The sequence below is a fragment of the Chiroxiphia lanceolata genome, chromosome 7, assembly GCF_009829145.1.
Source record: "Chiroxiphia lanceolata isolate bChiLan1 chromosome 7, bChiLan1.pri, whole genome shotgun sequence".
NCBI lineage: Eukaryota > Metazoa > Chordata > Aves > Passeriformes > Pipridae > Chiroxiphia > Chiroxiphia lanceolata.
Genome location: NC_045643.1, coordinates 7,465,838 through 7,490,044, shown reverse-complemented (window position 1 = coordinate 7,490,044; position 24,207 = coordinate 7,465,838). Strand labels below are relative to the sequence as shown.

General features: G+C 40.7%; 1 protein-coding gene across 3 annotated transcripts in view; it reads right to left on the bottom strand.

Moving 5' to 3' along the window:
* The window catches only part of UBE2F (ubiquitin conjugating enzyme E2 F (putative)), a 66,739-nt gene that overhangs the window by 36,795 nt on the left and 5,737 nt on the right, over window positions 1-24,207 (bottom strand). For 2 of the 3 annotated variants that reach the window (XR_004358027.1, XM_032693240.1), the window contains exons 3-7: window positions 18,595-18,624; window positions 16,062-16,127; window positions 9,628-9,695; window positions 4,953-5,023; window positions 496-553 (exon numbers count right to left, since the gene is read on the bottom strand). Coding sequence is in view for 2 of the 3 variants with exons in the window: in XM_032693240.1 (XP_032549131.1) it covers window positions 496-553; window positions 4,953-5,023; window positions 9,628-9,695; window positions 16,062-16,127; window positions 18,595-18,624 (293 nt within the window). In the remaining variant the exon portion in view is untranslated. The remainder of the gene's footprint in view (window positions 1-495; window positions 554-4,952; window positions 5,024-9,627; window positions 9,696-16,061; window positions 16,128-18,594; window positions 18,625-24,207) is intronic. The other variant, XM_032693241.1, reaches the window with a different exon arrangement.

Here is a 24,207-nt window from a genome sequence, read left to right as displayed (position 1 = left end):
CACCCACCACAATCTTTAATGCACTGACAAGTAACTGGACCGTGTGGTCATACTGTCCATAAACAGCACAATTCCAGCAACAGGAAGATTACAGCTCAGTGCTCTGCGCTGATTTGTCAGGAATATCAATGGAAATTACCAGACATTACTGCTGGTCTTGCTCACATCATGCTCTTGCTCTTGGCAACTGCTGCCTGGGTAAAAAAACAGCAGACCCCCTTACCAACCACGGGGTCTCAGGGTTATCTGCAGTCCCACCAAGCTACAAACCCTTTTATCAGTCACAGCAGGATTTGTGCAACTACACTAAAACTAGCAAACGTTTCCTTGATCAGTCAGTACTGTACTTGTTCTAGTATTGCCACCAGCACTTGTTAAAAGACAAAAATCTCAGCTGTTTCCAGAACAAACCACATTATCTGTCTCTTTCCAAGTCCATAAAAGGATTTTTAAACTATATCTAGTTCGATGGATGCATCTAAAATGAAATAGTACCTTTAATGTTCTAGTTGGAGCCCAGCCAGTGCCATCGATTGAATGTTCTCTCAATAAACTGGGGAAAAAAAAAAAGACACACATATTATACAATGCAACTTCTAGTTAAACTTTGTCAGAAATCTTCTCAGAAAACATTAGGAACTTAGGAAGTAATTGCAAAAGAAGATCTACTTCTTTCACTAGATATAGTGGAATTTCAAACCACAGGAGCTGGCATGGCTTCCTAAAATTACATTCCACACAGTGTCATAACAGAACTCCTGACCTGAGCAAAACCTTTGTCAAAACACCTGAATAAATTTTCCTCGAGTAGAATAAGTGTGACAGAAATCCTTGTGACAGTCTCTACGTTGAACATTTTTTTTATCCACTGAGCACACAGACACATTTTAGAACATGTTAATCTTTGGTGGAGAGACAAACTTGCAGAACAATGCATCTCTCACCAAAACTAGCACAATCCAATCCAGAAAAGGGATATCTAATTAGCAAAAAGAGGATTATCATCCTCTCTTCTGTGAGAGGACTTTAGCTTCCTAGAGGCAGGGATAGGAAAGTGAAATAGTTTTAGTCTGTCTGCTCAGGAGGAAAAAATTCCTTATTAACTGTAACACGTGCTCTTGAATTCTAGTACAAACACATATGAATACATAAAATAAGATACAGACTTCCCTATATGCAGATATCCAGCATGGAAATTTATATGACCAACATATTATGCTGCATACTAAGTCCAGTGAAGCTGCTGACCTATTTAAAAGTTGAAATTATAGAGGTGTGTTCAGCTCTTCAGGTATTTCTGGACCTTTCCAGTCCAAACCTCAGCAGTTATGAGAAGGAAAACTACTGGAGACCAGAGAACAATGGAGAAATAAGCTGAAGTCTTGCTCACAAAAGTAATAATATGAATGAGAAAGTCTGGATTCCACAATTATACCTTCCTTTGTAAGAAGCAATATAAAACTGAAATCTCAACACAGCAAAGTGTCAAAGCACAAAATTCACCACCAGCAGCAGCTTCTGCTACTGAAATGACAGGGTTAAAGTGAAACTCATTAGTCTTAAACCATTAGGTTTTACCAATTTTCAGGGTGACATGTATTAAGTAATTTAAAAATCACAGCAGACCACTAGACCATAGAGGCTATCCAGGTAGTTTTTATTGAATGCACAGAGTTTTTAATCCAAGGAAATATACTCTTTGTCCAGTGACTCCTTGTCCTCCTAGAGAGGCTAAGGACAGGATGATCACACCGGACAAGACCATTCCATCCTAACCATGCTGCTAATCTCATTTCTGTGCCTTTAAAAAGGTAAAATATGCCATTACCACCAGTGCAGCTCAAAACTTATTTCAAGAACACTAAAAATAACATCTTGTGGCTGAAATTTTTGTTCATATAAAAAAAGTGAAAGCGAAACAAAGGGAACAAAAGTTCCCTATAAAATTGTGCTGCAGTACTCCCCTTTACCTCTTCATATAACTCACTGGGAGCTTAAAAGTGAGGAGTAGGCTAACACACACAAAAAAATCATAAAGATATTCACTGACAGAGCTCAGAGTGCCTGAGCATATCAGTTAAGCCTCATTAACAGCTCTGCAGCTTCCCAAGGCCTCAGAGCTCTCTCTCCAGTGGGGAACACCTGCAGCCAGGACTTGAGGAGACACTCATACCTCTCCTAGAGCTCTGGCAGGAAAGCAGTGAAGACAGGTAAGTGTCCCTCGGCTTAATATTCATTCCTCATTTGCTGATATAATTAATTTATAGAGCAGCATCCTTTTTCTTCCTACAGATTGGCAATGCTCATTAAGCCCCTAATCAGAACCTTTTCCCACAACCTGGTGACTAGAGAAGCTGCATCCCGTGCTCTCCACAGGGATGACCCAGATATAAGAGCCAGCCAAGCAGGTCTGAATAGTGAGAGGCTCTCTCAGCATCACACACACAGAATGAACACCTAAATGAGCAGAAACACACAAAAAACATGAATTAGTCTGCTGGATGAACAAGCATCTGCATGTAGCTCCTGTTCAAAGACCTGCCATCCGTGGATCCTGTTGCCACAGGGGAGCTGGGCTGACAGGAGGGTGAGTTTGTCAGGGGGGGACTTTACCGGGAACAGGGAAGAACAATAAAACATTTGAATCATAGAATAGTTTGGGTTGGAAGGAACCTTAAAGATCATCTAGTTTGCTTTGTCTTCAGCTGTAGAAGGACCTAAGAAAAGAACAGTGTGTCCTCAGTCATGGGGGACTGGTACTGATAACCACACCTCACCATCTGGGGTTTGTATCTACGGAGACCTCTCAGAATATGATTTCAAATCCTTACATTTGGGTTCCTGTGGGAAGACTGCAAAATCCCCATTTTGAAGCTATGGTAACAAAAACTGTCATTGATATGACCAGTCAGCTGCTCAGCTTTCACTCCATCAACTATTTCTCATTTTGTAATTCCTGCATGGAAGAAGGCTTTGAAGAATTTTTTCGTGTTAAATACAGAGCACCCTAAAGAGATCTTGCAAAAACATCTACTGACCTGGAAACTGCATTATTCCAGTAAGTTTAAAACCTTCTGAAACTCCAGCTGACATGACTTGACTTATAGCTTTGACTAAAAATTCCTATAATGGAGAGATCAGTCCCGGAGAAACCTTGACCTTTTTTTATCCACATGTGCAGTGGAGGTAATATCCACAAGCGTGGTCCAGACCTAATTAATATGATCTAGTAATAATATGGTCCAGAGTAACTGCAATCCATAAAGCACAGAGAAGCAACACTTTTCCTACCCAAAACTATTACACTTGACCCCAATCTTAACCATTTGGTATGTTTTAATCCAGGGATGATTATCAAAGCAACACATACTTACACCATGATGTATGTTCAGCAAAAGGCAGTTGGGAAAAACACTGATGAAGATTTTTTTTCCTGCTTTTAAAAATAACTGAAGCTATTTTAATGTAAAGACTCCTGTGATTGCAGGTACTATATATAGAATGCATTCTCCATTATAACAGGCATAAATCAATCTAAGTTATTTTAGTTTTTCCATCTAAATGGTTTGATATGTTAAGGTACCTAACAATCAAATAAAGCTGACGTTTCAGTGCAGATGCTGAAAAAATCGTTTCACTTCATTAGAACTACAGTGTTCCAACACTGCATTCAGCTCTCATAATTAGAACCATTTAAAGGCAGGAAACAGTGAAATATCCAGAAGAATGTGTTCAGAGAAGTTGTGGCTGCCTCATCTCTGGAAGTGTCCAAGGCCAGGCTGGACAGGGCTTGGAGCAACCTGGGATAGTGGAAGATGTCCCTACACATGGCAGGGGGTTGGAACGAGATGGGCTTTAAGGTCCTTTCCAACCCAAACCATTCTGGGATTATGTGGATGTGATGCTTTACTTAACCTCAGAAGATTTTGTACTGGAACTTAACTTTAGCTATTGTTTGGTGCCCAGTATTTCTGGTTCCACACTTGTTTGTTCCCTTACTTGCACTACCTGACTCAAAGCATCTAAGTTCTTTTAAGGTTGACGAGCCTGACCTGCCTAAAAAGTGTGAGAGATTGCCCTCTGAAAACTTCATTTTCACCAGGACCTTGAACACAGCACTAAAATGATTTTAAATCTACAGGAAAAATACAGCTTTTCTTTTTTTAAGTGTTAATTTGCTACACATGTCAACAACCATTCTGGATCTTCAGAACAGCTTTCAATCTCACATTGTCATTGCATCTGCTTCATCTACATTTTCTTTTATGTGCCACTAACTTGAAAAATGACAGTTATGTTTCTCACTTCTGTTTATGGTTGGCTCCTGGCCAGTTTCACCATCAGGTACTGGTGACGAAACACTGAAATCAAAGTTTCAGAAACTGATCTTTGAGAGGAAACATCTACTATCAAGGAAAACTACCCAGCAACAGAAGCCTCTCATTTTGGTAAAGTAAAGCTTTCAGACTTATCTTGACCCCAAATCTTCTTTGTTATAACCGGTACATGTGTCGTCTTAGCGGACATTAAATGTTAAAATAATCAAATTACAAGTATAGACGAGCTACTGTCAAAGTTTAAGGAACATTTGTGAAATATGAAGGGTTTTCAAGCACTTCATACACTCAGGCATTAAACAGTAAAGCCTCAAGTCCCATCAGGGCCTGAGGATATTCAGCTATAAGGGAGAAAAAAAAAACCCAAAATTTTGTTTAGATTGGAGTTTACATTTTTACCCCAAGTAAAACAAAGCATTAAGTCTGAACCTGGCTCTACAAGGGCCCTAATGCACAGCAAGAATGATTCCTTCAGTAGATTCCTATATTCCTATACATGCCACTGATTTGCAGAATCTGTGGAAAACAATACCATCATAACAATTCCATACAATATTTTATCAAGCAGATAAACCTCCAAGGTTAAAAAAAACCCAAACCAGATGCTGGTGCTACCTTAGGCAGATTTCTCCCGTCTCTGTAATGTTGGGATGCCAGATTCTTGTCAAACACTTTACCTTTGGAGGCTGCCAGGAGAGAAAACAAATTACCATGTTATCCCTTAAAATAAAACCATATCACTGTTACAACTCACACAACTGAGAAAGGCAAATACATTTGATACTCACAGCCAAAGTCTGGATGTTAAAGGCACTGATACATAACCCACAGGAGTCAAACTAGATTTCTCTCCCCTTTCAGCTTCTCTCAACTCTTTACAAAAGCTAGGCTGGTATTAGGCTTTTCCTCAGAAAAACATAGCTTTAAAGAAAGCCAAGAAAATTTACTCTCTTCTCCTAACTCCGTCAGCAGAAAGAAAACATTCTAAGTCATTCCTAACACTCAACATTCTTAACACTCAACCAGTAAGACAAAAATTTAAACCAAGAAACTACAAAGTGTTTTCCTGGATGGCATATCCAGGTCAGGGGTTTGTTAAACCAGCAGAGAATGCAATGATGATAACTACATCAAAAGAACAACTTCTTTGGAACACAGACCTTCCTGTTCACAGTTGGTCATATTCGAATTTAAGACACTAAAACAAAAAGCTATCAAACTTATTTTCAGGCAAGATCACCAAATTTGTGAATTTCATAGTGGGTTTTGAAACACAGATTCTTAAAATACAGTCTCATTTGCTCTAGTTTTGTGAAGTAAATAAAGAGTGGGTCATAAAAATTTCAGTAGCTTAGCAACAGCACGTTGTTCCATCCATGCTTTCCCCATTAGGATTTGCAGCTTTCCATCAGGCAGATTATTCCTTATAGGAAGTGCACTGGAGTACATCAGCACAGACCAGCACCTTGCATAATTTCAATTAAATCACATATTATAGATGTGGAGCTATTTTCCTCCACTGTTTCCCATAAAGTCTTCAGTCAAGAGACAAAACAGCCAAACAGTTATATTTGCAGCATGATGTGTTTTGTGTCACCATTTTGTTCTCAATTTTCCAATTATCTTTTTAATTAAATATTTTTTTAATTAAGACTCCTTGGAAAAAGAGGTAAGAAAATACACATGGCACTGAGACACCAAAAACACATCCAAAAAATATCTTCTAAAAGAAGAAACACCCATCACCACAACACATCCACAAGTTGTAACAGATTTTGACTGAAAACAGTCTCAAACTCTTTCCCTTCAAAACAAATGCTGGTTTTAGAAGTTTTCTAACAGCACAACTTTTTATTAGCTACACCTTCACATTGTTTTGAAAGATTATGTCTAGTTCTCAAGCAAAGGAAAGCAGCAGTATTTATTCCATGCCAGTAGATCAAGATAAAAGAGTAAGTTTCTACCATATCTACCTTCAAATAGGGAATGTATTGATGAGTAGGAAAAAAGCTTTATAGAAACTCTTTAAAAAAAAAAAAAAGAATGAAATCCCCAAATCCTCACAGTCAGAGTGAATTAACTGGTGCCTCATTTTTTGTATCATGAAAACAAAAGAATTCCTTTATCCTTTCAAAGCGTTTTGCATTGCTGAAAATTAGAAAAACCCACTTTTGACAGTAAGACAAAGGTTTTCTCTCTTCCTTCTCCTTTTCCCCTGTTAGACAGACAGGACAATGTGGAGCACTGTCATAAAATACATCTTCAGACAAAACTTCTCCTTCGAGCTTGTTCCAATTCTCCTCCTTAGCCCAACAAATCCCCACAAGATTTCCTCATGATGATGTTTCACTTCAACACCTCCAACCATCTCCAGGTCCTACGTGTGACACTTTGCACAACAAAGCTCACAAAATCCATTTATTTCACTGCTCAAACTCTCCCTTTACCTCAGACACCAAAAGCTGCACAGATAGATCCAATCTCAAATAGGGGGCACAGCAGTGACTGTATCTGTTCCCTCCTCCATTTCCAAGCAGCCCAATGTTTTGGGATCTCTCTTTAGTTTTGGCAGTGGAAACTGTCTGCCTTTCCCATCCATCCTCAGGCCACTTCAACATATCCATGAACACATGCTGAAGGTACAAGAAAGCTTTGCAAGTGTTTGAGAATTCTGCATATTCCAACTTCAGTTTTGGTGGAAGCTTTGCAGAGCAAGCTTCCGTTTAAGTTTGTCTCATTTCTTGAAAAATGAAGGTAATAAATAATCTCTCCCTTCCACTGTTCTCCCCAAATGGCAGACTGATTATAAACTGCTAATCGATGAATGAACTTAATTAGCAGTTTCAGATCCTTATAATTTGGCACTCTAAAAAGGACACGTGTACTTAGAGGTATCTGTCCTGTAACTCCAGTTCTTCAATTCACAATCTTTTCCCTAGAGAAAGGATGTGGTTCCTAAGAGAAATTTGGAATCTGTGTTATTTGGAATATTTTCTCTGAGCACCAGCTAGTCCCAAAGCATTCTTTTGTACTGGATGAGAGGTGCTAGAATTGTAAAATATCTAATTAACAGTTGCTGTAGATTTTTCTGCCAGTACTGAGCAGGAAACCATAACAAACCAGAGACTTTTTAATTCTGGAATTTAAGAATCAAAACAGTCAGATCAAAATTAAGATTCAGCTCTCCAGTTATATATAGCAAATACTTTTCTGAAGCAGTGTTTTTCAGGTGAACAACCGAAATACAGTAATTAAAGAAAATAAAACTAGTATATATTGTGTGTGTTCCCCTGGGCCCAAAATTACCACAGGGGTTAAACTGTTATTATTGAAGATGACGAAAAAATTAGAGAGCAGAGAACCTGAGAAGGTTTCCCCCTTTATATGAAGGCCATGTTGGCCATGACATGACTTATTCAAGTAAGAACAAGGATGCAGTGAACCTTAAATGACCACCTTTGTGTTTATTATATGAGCATAATCACACACAAGCTACTAAGGGTGGCCTGTATCATAGTCTGAAAGTCTTTGGTGAGGGTAAGGGGGACTTAAAACATCCCACAACCAAAATCATCCCACTGCACACACTACCTAAAGCACTTACATGTACTAGCAGAAGTGTATCAATAAAGACAGACATGATCCTAAACACTTTGAAAACAAAACAGCTTGAGCAGATAATTCTTGACCAATACTACTACAAAAGGAGAAAAAAAACTATCAAAATAATCAAAGGGAAAATTCAAAGCTGTTTCAGAAATGCTATAGTCCTCTGCAAGCATGAACTTTATATAAGATACATCCCATTAATCCACAGATTATAAAGGAGTATCAGGAACTTGAAGGCATCTTCTGGAATGCCAACCAATGCCAACTATGCTTTCAGAAACATAACCTTTCCACTCTACTAGCAGTGTTAATGCACTGTTCTCCAAGCTCAGTCTGGGAACTCAAGTTATTACCTTCCAGACCACTGCACCTCCTTCATACTTTTACACAAACAATGCTGTGACTGCAACTCTTACATACACATAATGCTGAATTCAGGCCTGGTGCAGCTGAACATGAACCAAAGGTCTTCCCAGAAACATTTCCCTAGGATCCTTGTCTATACATTCTTCAGCCTCTCTGAAAGCAAAAGGAGTCTGAACTATCAACACCAAAAGTAAGGAAACAAAGCAGAAGGATGGGGGGAAAAAATTACAAAATTATCAAAAGCATTCAAACTAAAAGAAAATGACACTTCCTTCCTCCTGAAATTCATATACCTAACTTGCAAATATTGCAACTCAGTTGCTCAAATGAGTCTAGTTTCCTTATGTATCAAGCTATCAGGATACATAACAGCAGCTGTAATTCCTGAGAATCGGAGATGTGCCTTAATTGTTTTCCATTTTTGGGGACAATCTTGTTCTTTTGATAGCTAAACTCTGAAAACAATGACTGAAGTTATTTTTATTGTAATTGCATCTCTCCTCCCTTGCAAGGTTCTGCAATTTTAGTAAAGTACGATCATGAAATATCGAGAGTCTCAGACTTGAAAAGGCCAAGCTGTCTGGAGCTTTCCATTTACCTACAAGAAGATATCACAATTATTTCCTGGTCCCCTGAAAAGCTGTTTGTTTAATAACCATTGAACTGTTATTTTTTTAAAGATATTTAACAGCCTGGGAGACAACCAGTAAAACTGTTGGAGGTGCCACTTGTCACTGTATCTGTGCATTCCACATCCTCACTGTATGGTCCCAGAAGGGATTAACACACACAGGGCAAGGAGTCAAGGACAGGGATTTGTTCAGCCTGGAGAAGAGAAGGCTGAAGGGACTCTACTGCTGTCTGCAACTACCTGATAGGAGAGTAAAGAGGAGACTGAGTCAGGCTCTTAGAGGTGCACAATGATAAAAGAGGCCCATAGACAAAAAGAAAAATTCTGACCTGATATAGGGGAAAAAAAAAAAAAAATCACAACAGAGGTAATTAAGCACTGGAACAGAGGCCCAGAGAAGCAGTGAGATTTAGACCTCCATCCTAGGAGATTTTGAAATGTCAACTGGCCCAGGCCTTGAACCACCAAACCCAACTTTAAACACTAGTCTAAATTTGAGCAGGAGTTCAGATGACCTCCAGGCAACAAAGATTTTTCTATAAACCCACAGTACTTTAGTAACAGACACAAGATCCTTTCTGTCTCAATGCCAAGTTCCCTCTGAAGTCCTATCACCTGGAAAGAAAATCTAAAATGACAATCATTCAACTAATGGTTGAATTCAAATACTATTCAAATACTCACCACCATATTGTAGGCATCAGGAACTTCAGTTTCAAACTGAAACTTTCCACCTTGGTAATAGCCCTCATCTAGAAAAGGAAAAACAAGGAAAATAGTTAAATAAGAAAAAACTACAAAAATTAAAATAATGGCACAGGGTTATCAAACACTTAGCCTAGTTACACCACACCACTAGCTGCCACCTAATTTAAACAGCACGTGAGCAGTGTTTTCCTCCACTCCCAACATTTTTACAGCAGAAATTTGAAGTCCGTGTCAACAGTCCCATAAAAATCCACTATCCTGAGCAGAGTAACAGGTGATACCAAGTTAGAGGAACTTTGGATTGAGCTTCTCATATCTGTATGAAAAAAATCCTGCCATGTGGCACACAGCACCACCTTACCAACCCTTGGAATGAGCTGGAGAAATACTTCACTTGCTAGTGCGTGCTAAATCCTGCTCCAGGACTTTGCACATCTTCCCAAACTTATGCTAGCAATGATGTATCGTGAGTTGTATGAATAATGTGTGCAAGAGCATGTTTCAGTGCACTACAATAAAAGAGCAAGCAGGTTCTTTTATTGTAATTATCTTAGGATGATACATCAGCTAGGAAAATATGTCTGCCTCTCTGTCAACCTCAGACTCAATACTGAATTATTAAAATGGCTACATTTTATAATATGACATCTTAAAATATCTAGTTACATTGAACCAGAAATAATATAATCGGGTAACAGTCAGCCTGCAACTCTTGAGATGGCTGTGCTTCGAAGCTGAAATGCTTGCAAAGTGATCTGAAATGTCTGCCTGGCATCGCCACTACTTTTCATTAAAAAAGGGAAACAGGTACCAAGCCCACATCCAGCTCTGGGGGTCTGGGACACGTCAGGAATGCTCAGGCTCAAACCATCTTGAGTACTCTCGCTCTCTGTATCACATGGCCCAGCCACAGTGCAGGCCTGAAGGCCAGGAGGGCTGGTTATGTATGAATTATATTTTTTAAACCAACATTGCAAAGGAATGTTCTGTGAAGCAATCCACAGTTTCCAGAAAACAAGGAAACGCTTTTTAATCTATCTAGCTTGTTCCAAACTACAACAAACTAGCTTCTCTACCGTAGGTCAAAATCCTCTTTTCGGATGCTGTCTCCTGGACTTGCTGCCTCCCCCATTCCTACACAGGTCTTTTGTCTTCTCCTACCAACCCATGCACCACAACCACATGCTCTGGTTTCAGCCTGTAGCCTCCACACTGCTATAATCACAGGAGAGCAGGCAGTTCCTACCCTCCTGCTCTTTGCCATCTTTTAGCAGCTGACCAACAGAAAAGGAGAGGACATCACCCTGTTCAATAAGGCAAACCCTCAGCTGGAGAGGGGTGAGCCAGCAAAAGCTGATGCTGCCAGAGATCACCCCCAACTTGCACATTATGTCCAGTGTGCCCCTCCAAAAGACTGTGCCTGAAGTCCATCATGGCCCAGCTTCTCCCCAGAGCCTCTGGGACAGGTTGAGAGTATGGAAAAAGAAGATGGTTGGCTTCTCCACCCCACCCAGCACTGCTGGCAGCTGCCTCCACGTTGAGCTGCAGCCCTCAGCCTCTGCAAATCTCCCTGGAATAACCTGTCCAGAACACACGCCTTTCAAATCCATTCTCCATTTCCACTCCAATTCAATTTTGAAGTGTGGTGGATTTATTGATCAGCCTTCTCAGGTACATTATGCTTTACCAGAAAATCAATGGACATGCACTGATTTTTACAGGAAAAAAAGCAAGATAAAAGCATGTGGTGGTTGTGGATCAAGGGTTGGACTTGATGATCTCGGAGGTCCTTTCCAAGCTGGCTGATTCTGTGATTCTACGTATCTTTTGTTTTCAAATATACTGAGATAAAAATCAGTAAAGAAAGCCATTACTGAAGAATGAGAAGTGAAAGGTGAGTTAATATCCCCTAGGAGCTCAAACACCACCATTTATCCTACAGAACACAGCTAACTGCGTTTTATCCACTATCTAGCACATTATAATAGCACTGTAATAGCATTTTAACCGTCAGGAATTCTAACTATTTCCTAGTACAAAAGTTATTTTCCTTGGCTTAATTTCACTAGTTCCTTGATCTTGTGGGCCTGGAGCAAAGTGTGCTGCAGGTCTTCACATTGCACCCCTGCTAAAATGGAATAGATGCCTGTTGAGGGATGTATCCACATGTGCCTTATGTCAAAGTAAATACTCCGGTTTAATGAATCCTCAGTTGTCCAAAAGAAACATCCAAGAACAGCTCCGAGGGAGGAGAGCTGGCCAAAAGACTGTCAGATTCCTGCCAGTCAAGCAGCAAGAGCAAAGCCACGCTCCACATGGGTCTGCACACTGGAAACACCGGGCCCACAGCCACTGCAGAGTGCAGAACAGCAAGGTACGTCCTTGGCTCCGAGCACAGACAACAAGATCAGCCTGACACTGCTCAAGAGACACACGGGGTGGGGAAAAAAGCTGAACAGTTGGTTTTCATTTTCTCTGCCCTTCTCCACCATGCAGACTGAGCTCAGGATAGCTCCAATACCACCCAGTCACAGGAGAAACTCCCCGTGTCCACGTGCAGGATGTAATTGGTGTCAGCAGAATAGAAGCAGCAGGACCAGATGGTGAAAGAACACCCGTTTTCATTAAAAACATATTTTAGGTGAGGTCAAGTACTTTCAAAACTCTATATTTACACCTCCACAGGCTCTAAGAGATACCTCATCTATTAACTCAGCTTTCTTGTATTTGTTTTCCTGTGTTCTCTGTAAGGCTGAGAAATCTCTGGAAGAGCTGGAGCACCTTACATGTTGTATGTGCCTCATGCTGCAGGCCACTTCTACATCCTTTCAGATCAAGTCTCCCTCAAAGACAATTCAATACTCATCAGTGCCTTACCTGACAACTCATTTTCTGTTTTGGTTTTACCTGGACATCAATCCATGCTAGCACTAACCAAAAATTATACTGGTCACATTACTGGTCTCGTTGTAAAATAAGCAAGGACATATTTACCCAATTGGGAGAGTAAGGCATCTCTCCTCCCTCCTTTTACAATTCTCCCTTTATGTGATCTTTTCACTGAAGCACCAATAAAGCTACTCATTACCAATCACTCAACTGTGTATCAACAATTCATACCTTGGAGGGCCTCGGTACTCAGCCAGAAATCTTGCACTACATTAACAGGATAAGCTTTCATGATAAAGTCATCTTGTGGCATCTCAAGCAAGGAAATAAGTTCTCAGACTGGGACAAAGACTCTCAACTTTTTTAGGCAGAGAGAAGTGGTGGGAAAAACTGAAGTTCTGGTAGAGTTACCGATGGGGAAAGCGCTATAAATAAAATCATCAACTAAAACAGCTTTAGCACATAACTTAGGAAGTTAGCCACTGAGAGTCTTTTGCTAAAAGGGAATATATCTGAGTTCCAGTCTTCCTCCTACTGCTTAAATTTTTGTCTTCAAGCTGCACTAGCAGAGCAAGCATCCCACACATTTCAGTCTCAATTTTCATTACCAACAACCGGACTCTAATCTTAGTTTGCATTTGTAAGGTGTTTTTATGCCTGAAAGTGCTGTGGAAGATACTAAACCAAATTATTTCACCACATTAAAAGAAAATGCAAGATAATTAGGACAGGCCACAAAGAATGCACTTGGGATAGCTGTTCCTTGAACCAGCAGCATTGAAATGCTCAGCCATGCTCACAGACATTTCTCATTCTACCGCATGCAAACCAGAAAACAGGCTCTTTATTAATCCCCCCAGAATGGGACTCTAAAATAACTACACTAACCCTAGACTGCTCCAGCTGCCTGGGAACTGCAGGAAAATTGCATTAACCACACACACTCTTCTAGTGTTCTTCATGTGTAAGCCACCTAAACTCACCTCCTTTACTTTTTTCCAGGTCATTACCGTGTTTTAGTCTCAGCTTCCAATTTTGTGCTCCAAATATCAGTGCAGCAGGCAGGACTCTGCCTGTGTTACAAGCATATATCTCCTTATTTTCCCTAGATTTTAATCCAATGTGGTACTGGTGAAAAATAAGAACAGAGGCAAGTGTGGCACAAGGGCATTTTTCAATGACAGAACAATTGTTTCAGATGACAAAAGGAAAAAGAAGTTTCAGACAGCACAGAAAGCCAGCAGTGTGTGCCTTGGGAACACAGAGTTTTGTCCACTGCGGCAGTAAAATCTAAGGCTTACCCATTTTCTAGCAGGCACTACTATATATCCACTGATGGTGCACTGCAGAATTTAAGCTCTAATGTTAGAAAATAAGAGAACTTAAACCGAGAGCCTTAAGAAGTGAGCCCCTGAAGCCCTTTGCTGTGCAGGCTCCTACTCCTGTTTATGCACCTCATCAGTCCTAACAGGGCGAACCGCAAGGCAGCGCTGGATATTCCCTGGCTGAGCTCAGCCCTTGCTCCACAAAAAAGCTGCAGGGAGATTTGCAAAGCCAAATGCACAAGCAGGATTTCTAGAAGTAACTCGGCTCCAAATGCAAGAGACAGTTCTAGGTAGGAGAAGGAAAACTGGTTCTTCCTCCAGACTGTCAAGTTTCACGCAATAATGTTTGGACACTACAAGAATAGTTGGCTCGAGCCCACTTGAGCTGTAAAAATTCTCTGACAACCACTCAGTTGCCTCTTTGCTATCCCAGAGGAAACTAAGATTTAGCACACCGTAAAGAAAACCTCAGTCTTGAAGGGAATCAGAAAACTACAAAGATTTTCTTGGTCTGTGTTATGTTCTGCCTTTAGAGAGTTGTGCTGAGCTGCAGCTGATCACAAGATTCTATACCTGAATTATGCACAGCTGAAAATAGATGTTTACTTGGGGTCAGACTGCAACTGCAGAGACTTCAGCTGTGCAGCTATATTTAGAGTAACAAAATGTTAATTAAGATCATCTCGTTTTCAAGATCATTTCAGCAACGAGGCCAGCACAAAAACCACACTCACTCTGCCTGCAGCACAAAAACCACACTCACTCTGCCTGCAGCACAAAAACCACACTCACTCTGCCTGCAGCACAAAAACCACACTCACTCTGCCGGCAGCACCTTGCTGCACAGCAGTGAACAGACAAAACCAGTACTGTGATTTAGACATCTCGGAATCAGGACGAAGAAGCTACCACTGCTTCATATTCAAGACATCCCTAACTCACACAATGATGCTCTTGTAAAGTCAACTCATTTCCAAAACATAATAAAGCAGCATCATATAAACTGAAGGACATTCAGTGCAAGCAGACTAACACCCACTGAGTAAACATGAGCACATCTTCACAGAATGAGAGGTTAAAAGTGCTAGAATAGCACTTGCATTTATTTTTAATTACACTCACTTTTCCATCACAAAAAAGAGTCACATGAATGGACATGTTAACGAAGACCACCCAAGATTTTCTAGTTCAAGGAAGGGCCAGTCGATTTTGGCTAATAAGCAGCAACAGTGACATCTAGTGCCTCCCTGACTTCAAAATCCGGGATTAGCAGACGCTCCTACCACACTGTTAAGCGCAAACCACTGTTTCTCCAGGTAATACATCTGTATGACTGACAGCTCACCCAAGTGCTGTTGTCAATAAGCATCTACAGAAAACGTGCATCTAGGAGGATCAGCTGGCAGGGAGACACCAATCCCAGCACATCTAACTCAAACAGCTCAGTGTGCTGCATGTGGCAATGTCCTCAGTTAAGCACTTGCACAGTCTCAAACATAACCAAGAAGTGCACGTGAAATTTAAATAATCTTCCAAATGCAAATTCATCCATAAAACACAACTTTTTATTCTACAATGGGCAGCTTTGTGAGCAAACTCTGTAATTTCAGGTGGCTATTAAGAAACTTTGGTGGAAATTATAAATTCTGAAAACATTTCCATTGACCAGCGTGCCAGCAAGGAGCTTCACAGTATACCTGTATTAATAGTAAAAGATCTTTCTCATACTTGAATATTCAAAGACTAAGACCCCTACTCATCAAGCATCTTCACTCATGCACAGATTTGAACATTTGCACCAGTGATGTGTCACCTATCTCTTCACCACTGCAGAATCAAGCAATTAGTAGAACACACTACACATGTACATAACAGGGCTGTAATACAATAACTTGCCCAGACACAGATCAAGATTTTTCTCAGCAAATAAACAAGATGGTTTGAAACTGGCTGAGAGCCAAAAAAAAAAGCTTCCAATCAAAGTAAGCAAACAAGATTTGAATATTTCCTAAACATTCTCAATTTTAATGGCCTTTTTATTGGAATCTGATTGTCAAAATCCAGCCCAGTTTCTCCATCCCACTAACAAAATAATCACTTTGAGTAGACACTTTACTGGAGTCCAAGCAAACTCTTGGAATTAGTTCCCTAAACACCAACACGCAGAAAGAAAAATAATATGCTTTAAAAAATTACCTGGGGTTACAGTTAGCTGAAAGTAATGAAGCTTGTTTGGGTCAGGAAAATTCACTTTACATGTACCTGTGAAGCAAAAGAATAATTTACATCAGACAATTAGTTCTCCACTCTTGGGAAAGCAAGTGTATCATCCTTTATACTCTTCAAATTGCCTCCCTCATTAATCCCTACCTTTCAGTCAAGTGATTTCCTCCTACACTTTGAGCATCTCCACCCTATACAGTTATGAGTCACCTGGAAATTCTACTTCTTTCAGCTGTAAGGAAGAAGGTCATTCCCTTTCAGCAAACCATGCTGTCTCAAAGGCTTTACAAATCCAAAGGATTTGCTCTCCTGCATAGTAGCTACACGTGAAGGCGACAGCATACAGAGGAGCATCTCTGCCTTACAAGCTTCTGTAACATTAATAATAATAATCTGTGTATTAACATTTGATCACACACTGTGACCTGCATGAAGTCACCACAGGGAGACGTGGTGACAGGGGATTATTAACACCTTTAAGGTACAATGAGACACAAGCTTTCCTGAAAGCCTCATCCAAATGCCAGCGAGTTTCTGTTCAGCTGCCACATTGTACAAGTTTCTGCCACATAACCAACTATGTGCTTTAACAGCAAAGGTTATGGGGCAGCATAAACCAAACACGATGGGTTTATTCTCAGAAGAGATGAATTTAATGAGAATAGTGAGAATGAAGAACAAGTGTGGGGGAAAATAGTTTCAGTTCACAGTAGAACAGCCCTTTGTTTGCATTTGATGACACAAACAAGTAACCACGGTGGTAGTGGATCAAGGGTTGGACTTGATGATCTCAGAGGTCCCTTCCAACCCAGCTGATTCTACGAAACCAAGTTGCTTTCCCATGCACAAAACGGGCCTTTCATGACTGTGGCAGAGACAAGCTGTCAAGCTGGCATGAGAAGATGTGTATATCCACAGACATGTTGCTATCCACCCTGTGTAGTCCTTAGCTTCTTAACCCATCAAGTTGGTTGTTCTTTTAGCTCCTTTTCAAGGAGCTAAACAGTATCAGAGACATAAACCTTATCTGCCTGAAAAAAATCAACTAGAACTGTACACAAACCCTAGTAATGCGCTCACATTGTAGTAACTAAAAATACACATTTCCCACGTGCTTGTCATCCTACAGAAGAATCTACAGAAAAAAGTTTACCCGAAATAAAAATTACTGTGTAAATTCTCTGCAATCACCTTTAAGAAAAAAGAGCCTACAGAAAGGAAGAGTTAAAATAATGCCTCTTCCTGCCCTCCCTTTTTCCTGCTTCTGTTCTGCATTTTTCCTCCCATCAGGCAGTCTGTATACTGAAAAGCCTCACTTTTTAAATCTGAGCATTTATCTGGATTTAGAATCATCAGCAAATAGAAGATGCTCATCGCAACCAGCACTCAGAAGTTTAACCTGGAGAGAAAAAATATAGTCAAAGCTTCCAACATAATCCTAGAGAATATTCACTGCTTTTCTTTGCAGGATAAGCATATGGACAAGTCAGTATGGATGTACAGCACAGGAACCACCTGCACATACACTCTCAGCCCACTGCACACAACTCACACCTCTCTCCCTGCAGCAAAACGTCTGAGATGACACAGAGGAATGTGCAGCACAGGAGGTTATGCAGGGCCAGTGATGAGCTCTGAATGTCCCTCTGAGCTCACCAGGCAGTAACGTGCTGTGCTTGCCTGTGTTCTAAGAGCTCATGGCAGAATGATGCTGTTCTGGCCAATGCCTGAAGCAAAGAGCTCAGCGACAACTTGGCTTTGCTGCCAACATCCACCCTGAGCAACAAACACAGAGCAGTAGGAACTCTACTCCTCTTGTAAAAGTGCTTTGTGTTTTGCTGCCCTTTGCCAACTGGGCCTTCTAAGCTTTAGAAGCCACAAGACACTTACCCACTTAAAGCCTGTTTTAAAGTAGCCATTAATATTTTCAGCTGTTTATTGCTTATATCATAAGTAAGACTCCAGGGCTAAAACCACATTAATTTGCCTTTTTTGTTCTAAGGAATATGGATCACTTTTGTAAAACTAATTTTCTTTAGTATGTTCACTATTAACAAACATATCAGGTTACATCTTACATGTGATGCAGAGAAACAGCAGGTTAACTTGTTTCCTGAGAACTGAGCTATTTTTCTTTGCCCCTAAATCAGAATCTCCTGTTTTGGAAAGGAGAGAATGGAGGAAAAACAGGTGTGAGGCAACAAATGCACCCTTCAGTCCCACAAATCTTTTGGGTGTTTTATGGAAGTTAAGCTTCCACTCCCCAACAATCAAATTCTGGAGGCAAATTATCAATTCTCCTTCCAAAGGACAATAATGAGGGTCCACCTCTCTACAACCCCTTAAGAGGGTGCAACAAAGAAAACCTGTTCAAGCTCAAGTGGTAGCGTTTTGCAAAGGTTTCCCTAAAGTTAACAAATATCATTAGCATTCATACTTCAATAAAAACATTCAGTTCAATGGTCCTTTTCCCCTTAAAATGCATACCATTAAATGCTATACTTACAAGGTAAATTAGCTTCAAGCTCTGCAACCTCTGTTGAAAGAAAAAAAAACAAAACAACACCACATTATTTATACAAGCATAAAGCTATTCTTGAAGTCCAGATTGGCAGATCTACTTGAAACCGCCCTGTAAATACAATTTTACCTAAAAATATAATTAAGCTGCAGTGGAAGTTTACCTTGAAATTTCTCTTTAAGCCACTCAATTTGTTACTAGAAACCTGCCCCACAGACTCTGCAAACGCATCCTACTGTGATGGGGACTTCAGCTCTGCCAGGGCTGCTCACACACAGAGTACTGACATTTCCAAAGCACAGTCTGCTATACATATACACTCCTGCTCAATTAAAATTTCTTTTTATTTATTTCCCAAGCATAAAGTTTAAAAGTAATTATTAAAAGAAAGGAAGCAACCTGATTCAGTTGCATAGCCCTAAGACCTTTCCCTGTCAAGTTACCTGCTCTGGAAGAGCCCCTGCTTTCTCTCCCTCTTTTTTGTATTTTATTTAAGTCTTAATCTCAACTACCTGTATCTCACAGAAGTATGAATGAGATGCATGAAGATACCTTCCCCTTTCACTTCTGAAGTTCTAGAAAATCTCATCAAATCTATTTTTTGCACTTCCTATAGTCTTTTTTTTCCACTTCTAACTTTGCTTTCAGGCCTGCAGAGAGACAGACCATTTATTTGGGCTAACAACATGTAAGGGATTTCAATACTAACTCTCAAAAACATACATGTAAAGAAAACTGTAATTCAGATTTCTTGGCACTGAATCCAAACTGGTCATCACAATAACTCTCCAGAACTTTTTCTGCATCCATGCTTACCGAACCTGGCTGGTCTCTGCAGTGGGCATGATAGTTACTTGACTTCCACCTCCCTTTTGCCTGGCACAGCCCTGGTGTCCCTGCAGCCTACAACACCAAGAGAAAAAAAACCACCAAAAGAGAAGCACTGTGTTTCACACTTACCTAAAAAGTTCACAACTGCACTCTTTAAAATCCCACACTGGAGCAGCCAGAGCTGATTTAACAAAGCTGTGCACCGAAAGACACACAATGCTGGGGCCATACTTTTGATAAAAGTTTTGAAAGAGTACTGTCTTCACAATATATAAAAAAATAAATCGAATTTCAGCTATAATCAAGGGCTTTATCTTTACTTTTCCTTCCTGGTTGATAAAAGAAGACACAACAACCAACAACTGAAGGTTGCAGTTATACCAACCTTTCTTTCTCTTTAAATTCACCAGCCTGTCATAGTGGGAGGCACTATCAATCTTCACTACAGGCTAAAGGTTAGGACCTGGCTCTTATTTGAAGGTGTTGACTGCTTTCCTTATTGCTTTCTCTGTTTGTGTGTTGTTCAGCTTAATGAATCCTGACACCCAAGGACAGAGCACATTGAGTCTCAGCAGTGGCTGAGCTGCAGCAGCTCTGCTGAGCCAAGGCCTCACTTCTGCCTCCCGCAAGGATCAGAGAGTTCACTGTCACCATAGTTCCTTTGAAGTGTGGAAGTTTCCTGTAATGTGTTCACACTTCTGTGTTTCCCTCTGTCCTGGTACAAGAATGACTGGGTTTTCTTCTGGAAACAGGAAAACAAAATATTTACACCTGGGAGAAGGGAACAGCTCCCTCTTTCTTTGCAGGAGTGTAAACAGGTGGGAATGCTATGCTAACTAATCCACACAAAAGCAAGTCCTCCAAAATCAAGGCTTCTAACCCCCTCTGCAACAAACCATAAACTAAGAATGCAACAACTTTATAAAGACAGAAATGCAGGTAAAGACCTGCTTCAATAACCTGAATGTTTAAAGTAGTATCGAGTAAGGCAACAGATGTTACTATTAACTGTGCCATATAAATATACATAAACATTGGTAATTAACCAATTAAGATGCACATTTAGTGGGCCAAAGCTACAGTGTTTGTGAGTTTTCCAAATTCTATGACTCTTTGGTAGTGACAGTCATGACACTGAAACCGTTTTTGTATGTTGCTGCTCAAAAAGCAAATATTTTGGCCACATCATTCAAGCCCCATTAAGATTCTGATGTTTTAAGTCATGCATTTTCTACATAAAGCAACACCCTTGGCAAGAGCATTCTCTGTAAGAAACCTCCCCTTGTGCAGGCTGCCAACTTATTAAACAGATCTGTAAATAAGCAAAGCATGGAAGTGACAATTAGAGCTCCAATGCACTGAACTTCCAAGAGCTCAAAAAGCCTCACTAAATTAAAGAATAAACTTAAGATCACAATTTTTCTGACCTCTTCTTTCAAAAAATGACTGTCACTACAGATAAATAGAAAAGAAAATTCAACTTGACTACTTTTCACAGTCATTTTGTGGAGAATCAGTATCTGTGTCTCAATTCACACCATTAAGATGTGTCCTGGTTAGAACAGCTGGGACCGATTCATCACTGAATGGGTATAGCCCAAACTGTGTATTCTATAGCCCTCCATGCCATTTCCCAGAAACTGTTATCAGTAGAGGCCTGCGAGGTGGGGGGGGAATGTTCCTGAGCACCCTCATACCCTTTTATGGGATTCCCCGCTCTGAGGGGAGGACTGAACATTCCTGCCTGAACTGGAGAGTATATAAACCCGGAGTTTCGGAACCTTTTTACCACTCGTGGGATCCAGAGGAGGACTGCAGCTCATTGCTCTCAACCAGACTGCAGCTCACCACCACCCTCGGCCGGACTACAATTACCACTTTTGGCTGAACTGCAGCAGCTCTCCCACCAGCAGGTTTTTCCCCTCTCCCTTTGCTTTGGACTCAAGGGGGGGGCCCAGGTAGCACCGCTTTGTTTGTACCCCAGGGCGCTGGGTTGTACATTTGGGCTTTGTGGGTTAGTGCCTGTTGCTTGTCTGTGTGGTCGTACTTATTGTATTATTTTATTAAATTGTTATTCTGACTTGTAATCTCTCTTTGAGTTGGCTTGGTTTCCTCTGCTGGTTAACTTTTAAACCAGCACAAGATGAGACAACCAACCAGAAAATCCAAGTCTCAGGAAATACCATTAGCTCCCAACCAGCCAGTCTGGTGTTCTTAAAACCTCCTGTGATCTGGTGTAGAAGCACACCTCAGTGGTAGGTATCCTTGCAGAGTCCTGCTCTTGCCCCACTATGCCCTTGCTTGAACAGTTCCAAATGCTATTTTAAACCATAAAAAGAATAAAAAAGCAAGGCTTAAAGTTAAACCTACCACAAACTTTGGAAGAGTTGAATGCAAACTCATTATGCCTCAGAAGCAGCCTAGGAACTTTACAGAAGAGAGAAAAGCTAAGCCTAACACAAGCAACCAGAGCTATTTATAAATGACTTCACAAACAATAACTCTCCCTACCCCTGACAGTTCTCAAGACAGAAATAGGAGCACACTCCTGCCCTGTATATGGGTCTATGCCTCCTAATTCTCATCTCTCTTTATAGCTTTCCTTACTTAGCTCCTCTGAACTGCACAGACCAGTATTAGAAGTCAAACGAGCCAGCTAATATCACCAGTTTTTCAATAGAGCAAAAGATGTATATTCTCCTCCTGCTTCCAAATGTTTATTTTAAACAAGACACTATCAAATCACACCTTCAGCTTCTATACACTATAACAAAGCTTATTATCCTGACATCAAAAACTACCAAAAGCCACTGTGGTTGGAAATCTCTAAGTCTGCAATATATCACTTCATATTTCAGGTGTGCTGAAAATCTGAGGCGTAAGTGAAGCAATGCCTTGCACCTCCCTTTGTCAGCAAAGCCCTGGAAAAATGTCTCAGTAATAACTTCAATTTTCATAGCTTGAAGAAAGCAAATACATGGATTCTCCTCATTTTTAGTTTCAATGCACATGAAACTCACTTTCATAATCAGCTTCCCACTTCCATTCTCTCAGGCTTATATACAAAGGCACACCCGAAACATTTTCCGATTACAGAAATCTGCTGGAAAAGCCACAGATGTTGAAGACAACTGAGGAGTAAAACACGTTAACTCATTTTCTTATATGTAAAGTTACTTCCAACTGTCACAATCAAAACAGTACTGATAATTTAAAACTGAATGATGATGTTCAGGTGCACTACAAAACCCACAGCTTAAGGGACAACCTTTGTGATCCATAAGCACACATGCATTACTTCTCCTGCCATCCTGGCACACTATCTTGAATTCAATTTCGTAGTCACCTTCATTACACAATATTAATTTTAAATACCACTTTGGCTTGTCCTCAGTCTCTTTCAAATTTCCAGAAAGGGTTTGCCTTTCAAGTTCAGCACTGCATTCTCAGCATCCCGGAGGAGCAGTCATGTGGCCCCTGTTCTCAACTTAATGAAGTGCCCCTTAGAGATGAACAGAACATCAAAAATTGTCTCTGCAGCACAGAACAAAATGAAAGGTGCTAAAGCAAATGTACTGCTTGCTCTATTTTAACTTAGGCACTAGATCTATAGAATTAGGGCCTTACTCTCCCACAGAGCCTATATGGAAAACCCAGTGAAAAGAGACGTACAGATAAGTCACGCTGAACTTTTAACAAAGGTGTGCCTTGTTAGAGCCTCTCTCCCAGGTGAGAGAGGCAGTAGAGCCCCTCTCCCAGCTGAGAGAGGCAGCAGAGCCCCTTCAAGCACCATTTCTGTCTGCTCCTCTTCCTCTCATCAGCATCTGCTTTCCGTCTTCTGCAGTTGTTTGCATGTCCTCCACTTGATTTGTCTTGAAACATGTTAGCCACTGCTTGGTCTCTCTCCAGACCCCTCAGTCCTGGGCCACAAAGCCTCTCTCCACGACCTGGCAGCCTGAATTACCAGTCCTTGCCCCCCCACACCCTCAGAAACCTGTGCCCTCAGTGATTCCCAACTGGTGGATGTTTTCCTGTGCCTTCCCAGGGTTTCAGATCAGAACCAGCAGCACACTCCACACTCCAGACATATGTGCCCTGCTCTACTCCCAAACGTGCTCCGTTAGCCTGCAGGAGACAGGCTGCTGCCAAATCCTGTTTAGCAGCCATGACTTTAACACTCCAGAGGAAAAACAGCTGGAAGAGAATAATCAGCTGCCTCAGAATTACTTCCCTAAACAAAACTTTAAGGATAGAGATATTTCCATTCATAATATGTCCATGAAATAACCCAACAAAGCAAGTGCCCTGAGCCGTGATTGATACTTGAATATAACACAACACTGGACAAAAATCAAAGGACTAGCTTAGAAAAACTAACAAAGGGCACCAGTATTTTAAGAGCAGCTTTTTCACAGAAGTGTAAAAAAGCCTGTTTAACTTGAGGCCATCACTGAAGTCAAGGACAGCACCGGGTAACACTATTTCAGATGCTGACTGAGATTTTCTTCACATCCATATGGTACAAACAGCCAACATGATACCTAAATTACTACTTATTCTTCCTACCTTAAGGCAGCATGGAGTTGGTCTGTGCCAGATTTTTGAAGGTTTGCAAGCATCATCAACACTAACAGGGGCTGGGTCATGGCCATCTACCCTTCATCAAATGGCATTGATCTATTTACCAGTCTGTGCACACAACACATTTGAGCACTACAAGGTTGTCAGTGTGACAGCACATCCTCCAAAGAGATTCCAGACTGCCTC